Source organism: Magnolia sinica, chromosome 2 (assembly GCF_029962835.1).
Source record: "Magnolia sinica isolate HGM2019 chromosome 2, MsV1, whole genome shotgun sequence".
NCBI lineage: Eukaryota > Viridiplantae > Streptophyta > Magnoliopsida > Magnoliales > Magnoliaceae > Magnolia > Magnolia sinica.
Window position 1 is genome coordinate 3,111,588 of NC_080574.1, and position 16,665 is coordinate 3,128,252.

General features: G+C 41.6%; 2 protein-coding genes and 1 long non-coding RNA gene across 7 annotated transcripts; 2 read left to right on the top strand and 1 right to left on the bottom strand.

Moving 5' to 3' along the window:
* Positions 1 to 1,662: 1,662 nt before the first annotated feature.
* On the top strand, positions 1,663 to 3,210 carry LOC131237998 (pentatricopeptide repeat-containing protein At2g13600-like). Its single transcript, XM_058236128.1, has one exon. The coding sequence runs from the start codon at positions 1,663 to 1,665 to the stop codon at positions 3,208 to 3,210; it is 1,548 nt and encodes a 515-aa protein (XP_058092111.1).
* A 369-nt stretch (positions 3,211 to 3,579) lies between these two features.
* LOC131231892 (uncharacterized) lies at positions 3,580 to 14,744 on the bottom strand. 5 transcript variants are annotated; one of them, XM_058228279.1, is made up of 10 exons: positions 14,621 to 14,744; positions 13,026 to 13,197; positions 12,426 to 12,592; positions 11,453 to 11,551; positions 11,242 to 11,310; positions 5,513 to 5,653; positions 5,287 to 5,376; positions 4,792 to 4,959; positions 4,094 to 4,172; positions 3,580 to 3,996 (listed from the first exon to the last, which is right to left on the bottom strand). In XM_058228279.1, the coding sequence occupies exons 2-10, from the start codon at positions 13,177 to 13,179 to the stop codon at positions 3,869 to 3,871; spliced, it is 1,095 nt and encodes a 364-aa protein (XP_058084262.1). In that variant the 5' UTR covers positions 13,180 to 13,197; positions 14,621 to 14,744; the 3' UTR covers positions 3,580 to 3,868. The 5 variants fall into 5 exon arrangements, with proteins under 5 accessions (XP_058084262.1, XP_058084237.1, XP_058084252.1 ...); XM_058228254.1 differs by having other exon boundaries at positions 12,426 to 12,559; positions 13,026 to 13,259; positions 14,621 to 14,738; XM_058228269.1 differs by having other exon boundaries at positions 5,513 to 5,587; positions 13,026 to 13,259; positions 14,621 to 14,738.
* Positions 6,668 to 8,768, top strand: LOC131231920 (uncharacterized). The gene is made up of 2 exons (XR_009164565.1): positions 6,668 to 7,063; positions 8,620 to 8,768. It is a non-coding gene; the product is annotated as an uncharacterized LOC131231920 (long non-coding RNA).
* Positions 14,745 to 16,665: the final 1,921 nt, after the last annotated feature.

Consider the following 16,665-nt stretch of genomic DNA (forward strand, 5'->3'; position numbering starts at 1 on the left):
CTGGGGTCAAGGCAAAACATGGGGTGGCGTTCCTGATGGATTGGGTGAATCTCATCCGCATAGAGCTGTTCCACTATGGTCGTATTTGCATGCACAATGCACGGTGTGGAAGGCAGATCTGTTGGCTACTTTGCAAAGAGCAGGATTTGGAATCCAGATCCTCCCACCACTGTGATAATGAAGCGTGTGAGTGATCTCTCACCTTCAAGATGTGGGCCTGTTCTGTTGTGTTGGTGTGAAAATTGGACGTTTGTGATAAACATGTGGATCACGCTTTTGAAAGAAATGAACTGTTAACAAGAACTTGCTAGTAGTCTGCTTTTTAGCCCGGTATATGGGAGTCCACCTGATGAAAAGCATGGATCTGGAGTAACTAGCAAATAGTTCTGGCTTTGAACGCCACTGTAATGAACCTTGGACGGCCTGGAACCAATGGATATTCTGCAACATAAATCCATATTCCAACAATCAACATGACTAAATGATGGAATGTGGGTCTCGTTAGTTTGCAAATGTATGTTTGTCCCAAGCTTGCTCAACTAATGTGTTAACTGTCTGATCTATGGTAGGAAGCACCTGTCGGATGGTCTGGATTAGATTCCTCACGGCCGCAGCACCTGGTGCTAAAATACATCCTGATGAATCTCAACAGGATACGTGGAGAATATAGCTGTTCCATTTCTGGGTGAACCAAAAATTTCTACATCCATGGTCCACCTGATCGGTATAATACCATTGCATCCATAAAGTAGGGCCTCCCTGATGAGTGGTGTAAATGTCTCACTCTTATGTCACATTGAAGTGTAAGTAGAGATTACAAAACGAGCCACTTCACCGGTCTCTTCTAACAGAAAATAAAAATAAAAAAATGCAATGTTACCAATGGACCGAACCCTGAGAATAGGCTGGGCCCACATGCAATGCATGACTAGTTCAAAATCAATGTACAAGTCAACCCGCACATGTGCCTACTGGCACGCGTTAAGTCATCTGAGCCATGCATTAGGTGGGACCTACCAAGAAAAAGTTGACCGACATGATGAGGCAGTCATCTGAGCTATGCATTAGTTAAGACTCACCATGAAAAAGCGTGGCCGGCATGATGAGTAGAGTGGCTATTGCACGCCAGGTCATCATCAACGTGGGTCCCACCTTACGCACTATTCACATGTTTTCGCTCTTTCACGTTCAGCTTCTGTGCACCTTGACAAGGTGGCTGTGAAGAGCTACATCTGGAAGAAGCTGATGAAGAGGTCGGATCTTGCACATTTTAGTCATATCTGCATGTGTTGCTTGGATAGGTAGGCCAAACAAGCGTGTGGAGCTCGCAAACCGACCAACTGATCCCTCCTGACATAACACAAATCTCTAATTCTCAGCTACTCTTCTCACATTATTTTCATTGCATATCCAAACACGCAACCCTCGTAATCTCGTATGTATTGCAAATGCCATTGCCACCCATTCACCCAGCCATTCAATAGAATCCATACCATCAAAACTCTCTTCTGCAATCCCCACCGTTCATCAACCTCTCCAGTCACTGCAAATCCATCCAAGCCACCCAAAACTGCAACAAAACCCACACACCCATCTCAACACCCTCTTCCCCCCTTGGGAAAATGCAAGGCCATGGCCCACCTCAACCAAATCCATGCGCAAATGATGTCCACAGGTCTCGTCAGGAACGGACGTGTCGCATGCATGATCGCGGATCGGATCGACGGACAGGATACGTACAAGTGGAACTCTATCATTAGAGGCTATTTGGAGAGAAACAGCCCAAAAGAAGCCATTTTGGCCTATGCCCATGTGATAAGAGAAGGTCTGAAAATAGACAGCCACACGCTTCTGTTTACAATCAAAGCATGTGGGCGTGTATCAGGTTCTTTTGAAGGGGCGGAGATACATGCCCATATCTTCAAAATGGGATTTGAATCAGAGATAATTACACAGACTGCCCTCGTGCAGATGTATGTTTTGTTTCATGACCTTTTGTCTGCACAAAGAGTCTTTGATGAAACTCCTCAAAGAGATTTAGTTCTGTGGAATACTCTTGTTGCTACATATACTCAAATGGGCCAGCCCCGCAAGGCACTCTCGGTGTCATATACCATGATTAATGAGAATGTGGGGCCCAATGGAGTGACGGTTGCTAGCATCCTATCCGCTTGTTCGTCCTTGAGGGCCTTGGAACAGGGAAAATTGATTCATGGTTTTGTGATCAAATGCATCATGGGTCCTGATGTCTTCGTGTACAATGCATTGATTGGTATGTATGCAAAATGCGGGTGTTTATCCCATGGGCGTCGGATTTTTGAAAGGATGGCGGGAAGAAATGTAGTTTCATGGACTTCCATGATCAATGGATATAGCGACAATGGCCGCCCACATGAGGCATTGGCACTGTTTAGAGAAATGGAGTCTGATAATGTGAGACCAGATGGAGTAGCGTTGCTGGGTTTGGTTAACATGTGCTCAAAGCTGGGATGTTTCGAGCTTGGGGAATGGGCTGATCAGTATATCAAGAGGAATGGGTATGATGAGAGTACATGCATGGCAAATGCTCTGATGGACATGCACGCCAAATGCGGTAACGTAAAGGAAGCTTGTCGAATTTTCAGTAGGATGACGGCGAAAACATTGGTGTCTTGGACTACTATGATACAAGGGCTAGCCATGCATGGCCATGGCATTGCTGCACTTGTACGTTTCTCTCAAATGCAAAGGGAAGGGTTTAGGCCAGACGGCATCGTCTTCCTCAGCATCTTGGGCGCGTGTAGCCATGCGGGGTTGGTCAATGAGGGGAGGCGGTGTTTTCGATTGATGATCGAGGAGCATGGTGTGGTGCCATGGATGGAACACTATGGGTGCATGGTAGATCTTCTATGTAGAGCGGGGCTGCTGAATGAGGCACTTGAGTTTGTGGAGAGGATGCCGATGGAACCAGATGTCGTTATGTGGCGGGCATTGGTTGGAGCATGTAAAAACCAGGGGAATATTGCTCTAGCAAGAAAAGTAATGAGGCAGTTACTCGAGTTGGAGCCAAAGGATAGCGGGAATTATATACTGATATCGAATCTCTATGCGACGATTGGTGAATGGGACAATGTCATGGAAGTAAGGAATGAAATGGGGTATAGGGGAGTCATCAAAATCGACCCTGGTTGTAGTTTGATGGAAGTAAAGGACCATGTAAACTTCTCCTGATTCTGTTCATCTCTCCTTTCTACTCTACTGACTGTCACCAACATGCAGGAAACGAACCATACTCCTGAAAATGTTTGAGAGTATGCTAAGTTCACACACACCTCTAGATGTTGTGGAACATGTGGTACATCCAACTGGCGGATTAGTTGGGCCCCACCATGCTGATGAGTTGCCCCAAAAAACTAGGATGCAAATTGCCCGTAACTGGGTTTTACAGGAGTTTACTGTAACCTTGACATGTCCGAATAAAAAAGCACCACATGCACCAGTCAGATGCAGGGGCTGTAACGAAATGAGAAAATTTGTCATTTCATGCAGGGGAGTCTTTGCTTTTCACTGTCGGGCTGCATCTAGGAAGCATAGGCAATCTGCATCCAAAAAACTATGCTAGTTCACTCATCATGTGGGCCACATACATTAAATGTCAACAGTTGCAAGTTTCTTTCAAAGACCATACACTGCTTTTGTACATTTGGGGTGGGGCTGACCTGATGAGTTGAGGTGTGTCCATGCTCAGTAAAACTCAGTGTTTGATGCGAGCCTCGATACATATTTGAATTGCAAGCACTCACCCACTCACAGGAAGCTTCCATCATTCTTTGAAGCTCATATTCATATAGAAGATGATGAAATTGCAGATACAATGGTCTCAGGCTATTCATTTCTCAACAATGAATTCTTTGATCTCTATTCCTGTATGGCGGGCCCCACCCTGCACTCTCAACATAACTTCATCTCCTACTTTCAGCGAGGTTACCGGAATGGCAGTTCTGGGAGGTTCATTTCCTGGGAAGAATGACAAGGAGGCATGAGATACTAAATACAATGGAATGATTCAAGATTGGAAAAGAAAAATATGGTAGTTTATTGATGGAATATGGACCGTGACAAGGACAGACTAATCCAACAGTTTCTGCGTTCTGTAGAAAAATGCTGTAGGTGGTTTTGTAATCTGAGTTATCCTGCAATTGAAGAAGCCATTTATAAGATATGAAAGCAGTCCACTGGTTCAAATTAGCAAATGATCAGCAAGCGCCAAAAATCAAACTCAGGAACGAGTGTTACACGCTTGAGCACATTGCATTACGTATGAAATTGCCCTGCAAGCTTGCTCCATATACATGTTTTCTATGATTCAGTGATCTAGACATTTGATTTATTGGGTCCCACCATGTATGGTGGTATGGCCCACAAACCCCCAGCCTGGAATATTCTAACCCATTGATCAGCAGCCTACATTGAAGGGCTAGGATCGTTCCTGTTCTCTAGAGGACACGATCAGATAAATGGTCTGGATTAGCAAACCATGAGCCTCGCATCACATTTGCAAAACACTGTGCCTCAGCTAAGTATACATGTGCTGAGACTCAGGCCCATACAATTCCTCTGATAGCACCTCTCTCTAGATGAGAACTGCACTCCTGCAGCTTGCAGAAAATGAGGGTAAGCCGTGGTATTGGAACATCTACATTCTATAGCCATTTTCATACACTGAATCTAGATGGACTTCTATCTTTTCTTAAATGAGTGCTCATTTTCCGTATTCTAAATAAAATAAGCAGGGGTTTATATTACACAAACCATTGCCTCTATGAGAATGAGTGGTCTTGATTCTATCTTTATGCGCCCAACAATCACTGTCCGCTGCAGACCAGTTTGGTCCACCACGATAACCTCCTTGCCCGCCTGCAATTCTGAAAGGTAGCAAGTCTTCCCTCCTGGAACAGCGATGTAGGCATGTACTGGCCCCTGTGAGTCAAAAGGAACTCAATAGCATATTCACTCCTGAAATCAAATTTCTTTTACTTGATTCTTATTTTGTTGGAATTTTCCAAATTGTCTCAGACAAACCAAAATGAAACACATCAGAGGAGTGCATTTACAATATTGCGATGAACAGAAGGAATTCTACAATTCCTAAAATATAGTTTCTGTAACTCGGTTGCAGCTATATGAAATGTCATTGTGCATTGCTGAGACAAGCGGATAAACTGAGCTAAATCAACTTGACCTCCTGCAGCTTTTAAGGATGCTAGCTGTCAGAATATAATATTTTTGGCCACTACCAAAACTTACCGCATTAACTCGGAAAGGCCGGCTAGCGATGTAGTTTGACTCCAAGCATTCTGAGTGAGCAAGAAAGAGTCCTCTGGCAAATGAGCCGACCTAAAAATCACAATATATGGTTGCTGGGGGCTCAAAAGAAATTCAAAAGCCAACAGTCACGAGTATAAAACTGCTGTTTCAGATACTTTGCATGATCGAGTGCTCGTATCATCCCTACAGTAATAAGGAGACACACCAGAAGGCCTTCACCAGGTCTCATGAGGCTGCAAAGATCTACGCATACACGATCGCCCATTCCAGCTATTTGCACCTGTGTCACAGTGGCCTTAATCAAGCTCAGTCGATTCCTTGATTCATTTCTTCTGTCAAAGTAATCCTGATAATATCAACCACAATGAGAGAAATGTTTCATTTCAGACCAAATGATCATAAGACATGACCAAAAAAAAAAAGAGCACAGATTTTGATTTCTTGTAGGTCGCAAATTTCTAGACATGGTAACTTGTGAAAATCATCAATTGGATTCAATGATACCCAGATACTTCAAATTAAGTGACACATCCATATTGTATTTGCACCATGTGGTAACAATTACAAATTTAAAATCTGTATCCATGTGATGTTCTGCCATATCTAGGTATGAGGCATTGGGTTGTGTGAGGAAAAAGAATAATGGGAAAACCCCTAAATCCACTCAAAAGGAGGCAGATTAGAATGGGGGAGGTATATAGATCAGTATGTAGTGAATTAAACATGTATCAGTGGGCTTTGCACTCTTCTTTGCACCCAACTACTTGCACAAGTTCTTTCCAATTTTTTTTTTTCTTTTGCTTGGCAACTAAACTTTTATTGAGAAGGACGCAAGGGCCAAAATGCTACAAGAAGATTACAAGGAAAAGCTCCAATGAATGGAGAGATGCTCTCGAGTTGGAGGGCAGAAAAGACCCCGAGGCCTCCATCCAAGAGCAGACATGGTATTTGATTCAGGAAATGAATGCCAAAACCAGCTCACTTTTCCCATTAAAAGTGTGGTTATTCCTTTTGATGGGGACATCACGCGCACACGTGCACTCACGCCGCCCCCCCTACGCACGTACGTATGTAGGAGGAGGACCCCATCATCGATCTGGCTCGATGACGACGTCCAGGGAGGGCTTACTAGCTAGAAGTCAAGTTTTGGTTCAGAAAAGTGGCCCGATAGTCAAGAAAAGCCCACCATGGGATCTCATGATCGTGGCCCACTCGTCGGATTGGTTTTATATTTTAGGTTTTGCTTATTGTTATTATTTAGAATATCGTGAACGCTTTAGATTTTCTTGTTTGGTTTTTATTTTAGTTTACTTCATCGCCAAGTAATAGGTGTCACACATGGTGCGAGTTTTTGGGTATAGGGTTCTCCCTATAAATAGGCATCCCTTGTAGTTCTTTTCATTCATTGAAGTTAATAAAAAAATCTTGCTTTATTTTTCTGCTCTCTTCGTGAGTTGTGGAAGAATTCAAGAGTGGGTGCGAAGCCCTCCCTTTTCGAAGGGCTAACTACCGTGGTGCGAAGCCACATCGATCCCAATTCACCCCCATCTTCCATCATCTTTTTTTCCATCTTCTCCCACCATCCGTACTTCGAATTTGTCCTTTTGTTGCATCAGATTTTTTCATTACAGCAGGTTTTCAGATTTCGGCTCGCAGGCGAGCTGAAACTTCGGCGGAGCACCACGCACAAACCGTACATCGGATCGAGCTGAGATTTGGGAGTTTTGGAGTCCATCCCTGGCCGACCAGGGCCAAGGTGGCCTTTTTCTGAATAGTGGGCCCCACAAGTGCGGCCGGAATCACACGCACGTCCGTCTGGGCCATTGTTGCTGTCCACACGCGAGATCATCTTTTGGCTCAGGTTTTTATCCTCTTTTATCCTCTCATAGCCGTTTTTCATGAATCCTAATCCTAGATTACATGATCCCTAATTGATTTGCCCCTTTTTATCACCTTAGGGTTCCTTGAATTGAAATTAGGGAATCCCTTGGATTAGGGATTGATTTTTATGTATGAGTAGTTGATTTTATTTCCCTTTGACATTATTTGGTTTAAAATTTTTATTGGTCAAGTCCTAGCCTGTGTTGGCTTGGACTCGCATAGATTCCCCTTTTTAATTGAATGTTTGGATTTTCATGTGGGACGTGGAATTTGTGTGATTGTTTCTGAATTGGTAGGATCTAAGCTTGAAATCTTGCATATCATATTTAATTTTCCATATCCTGCATCAAATTTGGTATCAGAGCCTAGGGTTCTTGTAGGGGAATTCATTACATGTTTAGGGTTTGGTTGTTTATGTCCATGGCGCATCAATTCTCATCATATATGGCTGTTTAGAGGTCCATAAACCTTGAAATAAGCTGCTGAAATTTTCTGTTATCCCCTTATTTGAATTATTTTAGAAATTAACTTAGTTTTCTATTTCTAGGTTTAGAAACTTTTCCTTTTTTGTTTTTTTATAAACTAATTTTTTAGAAACTTTCTTAATCTGTTTTTAGAAACTAATTTCCTTTCCTTTTTCTTTTTTAGAAACTAATTTACTTTCCTTTTTCTTTTTTAGAAACTAACTTACTTTCTATTTTTAGCAACTTTCCTTTTTTCTTTTTCTTTAGAAACTAGGTTGTTTTTTTTAGAAACTTTTCTAATTTGTTTTTTTTTTTTTAGAAGCTTTCCTAATTTGTTTCTTTAGAAACTTTCCTTTTTCGTTTTTTAGAAACTAGGTCGATTCTTTAAAAATAAAAAAATCTCTTATATTTTGACAACTATATTGCTGAATTTTGGTTGGCACCCTACACTAAACATGGAACAATTGTAAGAATCACTAAACAAGTTGTCCCAGAAGTTGAAGTTTATGATTAAGCGCTTGGAAATGGACCAATGCTTTGAGCAGCTTGATAAACGCATTGCCCGACTAAAGACCATCGCTAGGACAAACCCCACCATTGGGGTAGATGTCCAATCTCAGGCAGGTGGCCTGAAAGATAGACCAATGAATGGAGTTGGCCAAGGAATCAGTTATGGGCGTGCACCCGTGTACCCACCCCATGAGAGACACTAAGACCACTATTTTGAGGGGTACAACATGTGCAGCCTTGTGACTGGAGAGAGTGCACCAGATGTTAGTGTAGAGTTACCCACTGAGGTCATTCTGGTAGTGGATGAGTTTCGTGATGTTTGTCCTGATGATCTATCGGATGAGTCCCCTAAGAGAGATATAGAGCACACCAGAACATGGGACACCGTAATACCTACAACCGAGTTTACGTTGAATAATTTTGTCGATAGGTCCATCCCTGGCCGACCAGGGCTAAGGTGACCTTTTTCTGAATAGTGGGCCCCACACACGTGCGGCCGGGATCACACGCACGTCCGTCTGGGCTATTGTTGCTGTCCACACACGGGATCATCTTTTGGCTCAGGTTTTTATCCTCTTTTATCCTCTTATAGCCATTTTTCATGAATCCTAATCCTAGATTACATGATCCCTAATTGATTTGCTCCTTTTTATCACCTTTGGGTAGGGCTGTTCACGAGTCAAGCTAGCTCGAAAAGCTCGCTCGACTCGGCTCGACTCAGCTCGGATTGACTCGGCTTGAATGACCGATTCAAGCCAAGCCAAGCTAATTATTTGAAGCTCGATTTAAGTTCAAGCTAAGTTTGACCAGGGGGCATTTCAACTCGACTCGAAGCTCGAACTCAAGCTCGACTTGGCTCGATTAATAAAAATATTAAATATTTTATATATATATAAGTTTTAAGTTTAAAATAAAAAATAAAAAAATAAAAAACAAACCGTAGAATCTTTACCCGACCGCATGCACCCCCTTCCCTTTCCCTTTCTTCTCTTTCTTTACCCACTGCTAGCCGCACGCCCACCCGGACCACCATCACCAGTTTTCATTTCAACTCCACAATAATATAATTTCAATTTCTTGAGATCTACTTCTTAGGCAAGAAACCCAAGAAATCCGAGATGGGTTCTTCTCAGATTTGTTAGAGCTTCGAGGAAATCCAATGATCTGATTGGCTAGAGCTCTTTACTTGGATTTCTGATCTGTGTTCTGCTTTATTTCTTTTTTAGTACTTGGATTTTTGCTAGTGGAAGAAGATCAAGAACAGATCGGTTCTTACAGATTTCCTCATCTGATTCGAAGCTTTGTTTGGTTTTTTCATCGGGTTTTGCTTTGATTCTCTTGAGATTTTTAAAATTTTCATCAATGGAGGATGATCCAGAACAGAATCCATTACTCTCTCACCCAACAAGCTCGAGCTCGACTCGAGGTAAACTCGACTCGACTCGAACCACTAGCTCGACTCGAACTCGACTCGACAGCTTTGGCAAACAAGTTAAGCTTCAATGTTGAGCTCGAGGCCAAGCTCGAGCTCGAGCTCGAACTCGAGTAAATCATGGACAAGCCAAGCCAAGCTTGGCCCACCTCGACTCGACTCGGCTCGATGCCCACCTCTACCTTTGGGTTCCTTGAATTGAAATTAGGGAATCCCTTGGATTAGGGATTGATTTTTATGCATGAGTAGTTGGTTTTATTTCCCTTTGACATCGTTTGGTTTATAATTTATTGGTCCAGTCCTAGCCTGTGTCGGCTTGGACCCGCATAGATTCCCCTTTTTAATTGAATGTTTGGATTTCCATGTGGGACGTGGAATTTGTGTGATTGTTTCTGAATTGGTAGGATCTAAGCCTGAAATCTTGCATATCATATTTAATTTTCCATGTCCTGCATCACCTTTCTTACTATATAAACCATAAAACAGCCACAAGACAGGTTCCGAGCTCTTTTATGTTTCCACCCAAATGGACTCAAACCTCCAGGCCCCTAGAAACAGCTGCATAAATTGTGGCATTGACCATGCCAACTTGAATTGCTGAAGACACCACCCCAAAACAGCAGCTCCAAAGGAAAAATGGATGAAAAGGTGATTGCAGTCTTCAAGGAAAAATGGATGAAAAGTAGAATGCAATCTTCTGCATTCCTAAGACACAAGCGCATCCATTCACCAGGATCATATTCCTTCTACGGAGCCAATCGATAGTAAGAATGCGGTCCCAGCCTGTCTTATTGCCTGGTAAGAGGGAACTCATGCTCAGCAGTGTATGTCTGGCAACTGCACCTACATGACCATCCTTTGTTTTGGGTTTGGGTGTACTAGTCGTGCTAGGGGTTACTATGGTGGGATTGTTTTCACATTCAAGTGTTTTCAAGGTAAGCCTCTAGCATGGCTGGTTCTAGAGCCCAGGTAAAAGAGAAGGTTGATGTCCAGTAGGCAGCTGATTGTAAAATTTCTGCTGATCTATCATCTAAAAGCTGAATCTGAATTGTTGGGTAAAAGGGTAAGATGATGATGATCTCAAGAAAAAAAAATAGCATTGTTTTATAGATACTAAAAGCATTGTTTTATAGATACTGAAGTACTCAAATGGAAAGGTGTCCATCAGGGTCTCCCATGACCCAATTCGTGGAGGCTTCACATTTTACAGCAAATATTGATATCTCTGGTCAGTTCTCATGCAGTCCAGGTGAACTAACCATTTGGGCAAGTAATAAACTGACACGAAGTCCATTTTCAACTAGCCCTTTCGCATATTAAACAGCCATGATTATATGGAAGAAATAGCAGAAAGAATAATGAAAGAAATGATGATGATCATCATCATTGCCTTGTCCCAGCTATTTGGGAATGAAAGGAATTGATAACCTTACGTCATTATTAATGTACAACAAGTCATTTCATGTATGAAATATGTACAGCTAGTCTCATGAGAAAAATAAGAAAACATTGACAGGTTGCATGCAATCAATGTGCAAAATGCAAGAGAAATACAAGCTGAAGCTTCTATTAGCTTTGATAAAATCCTAGTAACAAGTCTAGAACAAAACCATGGATTAGGAAAACCACCAGAAGAAACAATTATACCTTTAGTTCAAGAACATCTCCCATATCCTCAACTTTCAAAACCACTCCATCCAGACCTTGCTCCAAGGCCTACAAAGACGAAACATTGGCTGTTTTTGTTGTCATCCGAAAATTTCAAGATTACAGGATAGCGAGATGGAATAATCATAAATTGATATTGCTAGTAGAATTCCTTGATGGGTTTGAATTTGAATACATGTATAGAAGTTACCTCAAGGAAGATTTGTGCTTCAGAGGGAGTTTTTGCAACAGCAAATACTGTCTTCAGACTTCCTTGGAACGCTGCAACGATATTCTCTGCAGGTATCACCTAAAAGTGAAGACACGCAATGAGAAAGAAGAAGATAAATGTGAGTAAATTGGAGATAAAGGACGTCTTTACTTTCTGATGTCCATTTCCAATTAGTTTGATCTTCCATTAGCTCATTCAGTCAAATGTCAGACCCACATCAACGTTCCCTTAATAGGGAAATTGTAGGATCCTCAACCTGAGGCTTCGCAAAGTAAACATGTTTCAGTTCTGGTAAGTTTGGTACATGGTTCAGTAATTCAGACCATTAGTTAGTCGGGATAACCTGAACATAGATGGATGAGCCCTGAAAATCTTGTGGATGTGACAAACCTAACTTTTGAATCTGGGTCCAAATAAATGGTTGAGAGAAGAAACACAAACTGTCTCATGTTCAATTCAGGAAAGGCCCAAGATTGGTGGCGATCTTCAAACCTGGGAGCATGGTCCATCAATGTAGGAATGCAAATAACCAGTGGTCTGGATTATTGAAGCACAGGTACAAAGTAAGAATATAACCAGCATACCCAAAGTGCTCCAAAAGAAATGGTGAAGGTAAGAGAAAGCCAGTGCCCACAAAATCCATGGACAAGAAAGTAGGCCATTGCTGACTGTATATTCAGCACGAGAGTCCAAAGCTCGACCCCCAAGAAACCAACAACAATGATAATTTGTCATCATAAAAGGGGGCCAGCAGCCCATCAACCAAATCCAAAGTTACTGTGATTGAATGTGGAAAGTAAGGGTGAGTTTGGTTGCACCAAATCAGACAGATTAATCATGATATTTGGTGCAACCAAGCACACCCTAAGAGAAAAGAAATAAACAGCAGGAATTTAACATAACATACAACTACCAAAAACTTTACATTTCTAAAGAATCTGAAGAAGCAAACCTGCCAATCCAGAAAACTCAAAACAACATTCTCAGCTTGTTCATCGAGTGGTTGAAGCTGTTGTAATTGTTGGGGAGACGAAATCTTGGAAAATGTGGCGACCCTTTTGTTTTCACCATCGAAAAGCTCCCCACCTTTGATAAAGAGAGGATGTATCAACGCAACTGCTGCACAATCCTCAGCACAAAAATGCCAAATTCAGGAAGAAGAATCATGCCTCTTCGGAAAATCAATTTCAAATAAGCCCATATCTTAGCAAAAGTCAAGAGAGACTGCATATTTCTACATATGAATGTGACTAAATTCCACTGTAAAAAACCAGTGAACCATTCAAATCCTAATGCCAACACAAATAAAAAATAACATCATTAGAGACTCATTTAGGGTATTTACAGAATAAAAGCATACAACAAAGGATAATGAGATTTTTTATTTTGTTGGATGGCATTTTGAATCTCCCCACCACAATCTTCTCATACATTTAAAAGAAATTATGACATGGGCACTTAGTATGGAGAATTACTATAATTCCACTAGTTCATAGTAATTTAAGGAACTGAACAAGAAACTTGAAGAAGATTGGGTTAGTCGGCAGCTTACAAGACCATTCATCTGCAATTTCACGATCACCAGACGGGAAAATGAAAGTGTTCCAGCCTCTCTCAACAGCAGCAGTCATGACTTGCTTGTTTTTAGTCCATACCCATACAAGCTTTGGTTGTTGGTAATTCTCAAAGGTTGCAGTGGATGCCATAGCTGCATTAGAATTCGCCTGCAACGGCACTTTTGTGGACTTTGTAAGATTCATTAAGTAGATTTCTCTGAAAATATTTCCTACAAAAATCATGCAAACATAATAATAGTCTGATCATATTATAAAATATCAACGGCAACTTGTACAACAAATGACGGGTTTGGAAACCATGCTTTTCAACATTGTGACTCGGGCTCAACGAATTCCATCTTAAAATCACTACTCCGGCGAGAACTTGTAACTTGGTCTCAACTCATTCCAACTTAAGATAAGTCAAATAAGTTGACTCAGTAAGTTGAGCAATAAAATATTTAGAAAATAGAAAAAATTCTGCAAAAACATGATTGAGATGGAGAGGAGAATCTGTAATGCTTGATAACTGGTATTTGGAATTCATGCCCATCTGATATTTTTAAGCAATAAATCAATCAAAGCTTGTGACTCACGCGTCGATTCATTCAAACTCGAAATCATGAGTTGAACGAGTCAACTCAGTACATTGAGCAATTCATGATATTTGGAACTAGGCATGCATGAAATCACCAAAAATGGAAGAGTGACAGGATCTTCCACCCGAGTATTTCATCGCATACTCAGGTTTACAGTTCTAACAAGTGGGTCCCATGGTTCAGTAATCCAGACCATTGACTCGGTGGGTCCCGGCCTGGATGGACTGTTCCTCAAAAATCTCCCAGATTGGGAGATCCAAGCCACCAATGCTGCTACTATTTTCGGCTCTACGTGGACCATTGCTGTATTTTATCTCCTTAACCGTCAATTCACAGGCCAGAAATAGAAAGGCTAGGATTTTTCTATTGAGGATATTTTCGAGGCATGATCCATCCATGGCGGGACACAACAGGCCAACGGTCTGGGTTAGCGAACGGTGGGCCCCACTTGGAAATTAGCAATTGGGTCTCTTACTAAATTGAAAATTAATCACTTGCATTGCTTTTTTAACAATAAATCAATCATAAAAGCATTTAATTGCTTTTAGGAAGAGCAAAAATTAAAAAATAAAAAACCTAAAGAAAATAATTGTGAAAACAAATCAAATAATTTAAATAATCACATCCAAAATGAGGTAAATCAACCCAATAATTTCAATCCTGAAGTGGGTCTTGTTACAATGCGCATGCGTGCATAGTACGCATACCCCATTGGATTAAGGTGGATTGAATGGGATTTAAAGGTAATGATGGCGTTGTCAGTGGATTGTCTTGAGACCCATGGGATTGGGATCATATCACCGACTCTGTTTGGCACGCCCGGCCAATCCTATGATTTAGCTTTCAATCCCTTCCAATACCATCCAATCCCTTCCAATCCGACCGGCCAAACGGGCCCTAAAATCTAAACAGGAGTTGCGCATCACGCACCCCATGCGTATTGTAGCATTCCGGTATAAAATTCCAGAGGAAAAAGGTAGAAAACGAAATACCTCTTTGGCAAGATAACGGCCGTAACGGTCCCGAAATTCCGGCAGGTAAGGAAGATATTGTAGCCATCTTTTTATTTTTTTCTTCTTCTACTGATTTTATAACGGAATTCCTTTCGGAATAAAAATTATAAAATGGAGCTGAAATTTGTTAATTACGGAAATGTCCCTTTGGGCCCTTCTTTTGTAAACTCCGTGGGCCCATCTTCTTTAAACTCGGCCCATGTCAAGCCCACTAGGTCAGACTCCAATGATAGTTGATAGAGGTGGGCATCGAGCCGAGTCGAGTCGAGGTGGGCCAAGCTTGGCTTGGCTTGTCCATGATGTACTCGAGTTCGAGCTCGGGCTTGGCCTCGAGCTCAACATTGAAGCTTGGCTTGTTTGCCAAAGCTGTCGAGTCGAGCTAGTGGTTCGAGTTGAGTCGAGTTTACCTCGAGTCAAGTTCGAGCTTGTTGGGTAAGAGAGTAATGGATTCTGTTCTTGATCCTCCTCCATTGATGAAAAATTTAAAAATCTTAAGAGAATCAAAACAAAACTCGATAAAAAAAACTAAACAAAGCTTCGAATCGGATGAGGAAACCTATAAGAATCGATCTATTCTTGATCTTCTTTCACCAGCAGAAATCCAAATACTAGAAAAGAAACAGAGCAGAACACAGATTAGAAATCCAAGTAAAGAGCTCTAGCCAATTAGATCATTGGATTTCCTTGAAGCTCTAACAAATCTGAGAAGAACCCATCTCGAATTTCTTGAGTTTCTCACCTAAGAAGTATATCTCAAAAGATTGAAATCATACTATTGTTGGTGCTGAAATGAAAACTGGTGGTGGTGGTTAGGGCGGGCGTGCGGCTGGCAGTGGGCAAAAAAAGAGAAGAAAGGGAAAGGGAAGGGGGTGCGTGTGGTCGGGTAGAGACTTTAGGGTTTGTTTTTTATTTTTTTAATTTTTAATATTATATATATATATTATAATATTTAATATATTTATTAATCAAGCCGAGTCGAGCTTCGAGTCGAGTCGAGTTGAAATAACCCCCTGATCGAACTTGGCTTGAACTCAACTCGAGTTTCAAATAATTAGCTTGGTTCGACTCGAACTGACTATTTAAGCCGAGTCAATCCGAGCTCACTCGAGCCGAGACGAGCGAGCTTTTCGAGCTAGCTTGACTCTTGAACAACCCTAATAGTTGACCACCATTACTAGTCCACTGTCCACATAGCATAATGGCATGGGGATCACAACCGTCCAAATTGATGACAGGTTTATGGGAGAGTAATATTAGAAATGAGATGTTTCCCCATTGCCTTTTGGATCACTCACTAATTTACTTTTACCCACCCATATGAGAGCCTCCAATTGGATGGTTAGGATTGCTTGATCAGCTCCATCCAGAATATGGCCCACCATCCGGATGGTCTGGATAGCGTTACGTGTGTGCCACATGTAAAGGGAATGAGTCGCACCATTTTCGAAGTTAGTGATCACCCCTTGGTTAAGTCTGGCCAATTCAGGCCCAACTCAGGTGAGCCACGACTCGAGTTCGAACGAGTCATGACTCGACTCAGAGCTCAAACGAGTTGGGTCAAGACCAAGTTCATCATACATCTAAACTAACCCAATTCAAATCTAGGGTGAGCCACACCACATGAACTTAAAGGTTTTATGCGTTATTTTACAATTTTCCCGTGTTGTGGTCTGTCTAACTTGACTTTTTGGGATATACGGTGGAATATTGAGAGGGTTCAACTGATGGACGGAGGGGATGTCACACATGCAACAGGTGGGCCCACAAAAATCAGTAGTTTAACCGATGGCTGATCATCAAGTGGTCCACATTTGTACACCAAAAGGTAGCTGTTGGTTATTTTCTTTCTAATAGCCATCCATATCTCTAGCTGTGGCCGCATTACCACCACAGAAAACAGATAGGACAGAGAAGGCAACAAAGAATACTAATGAGCCGAGCTAATACTCACTTGTGACCACTTGATGCGACAAGGTTACTATTTAAATAACATATAAATAAAATCAAACATTGTTTTGATTCTA

Excerpts from the sequence above, each read along its gene's own strand:
- LOC131231892 (XM_058228246.1), bottom strand. The coding sequence starts at position 14,687 with ATGGCTACAATATCTTCCTTACCTGCCGGAATTTCGGGACCGTTACGG. Across the intron at positions 11,311-11,452 it reads AAGCACAAATCTTCCTTGAG|GCCTTGGAGCAAGGTCTGGA; the intron begins GTAACTTCTATA and ends TCGTCTTTGTAG. Across the intron at positions 4,173-4,791 it reads TCATTCTCATAGAGGCAATG|GATAACTCAGATTACAAAAC; the intron begins GTTTGTGTAATA and ends CTTCAATTGCAG.
- LOC131237998 (XM_058236128.1), top strand. The coding sequence starts at position 1,663 with ATGATGTCCACAGGTCTCGTCAGGAACGGACGTGTCGCATGCATGATC.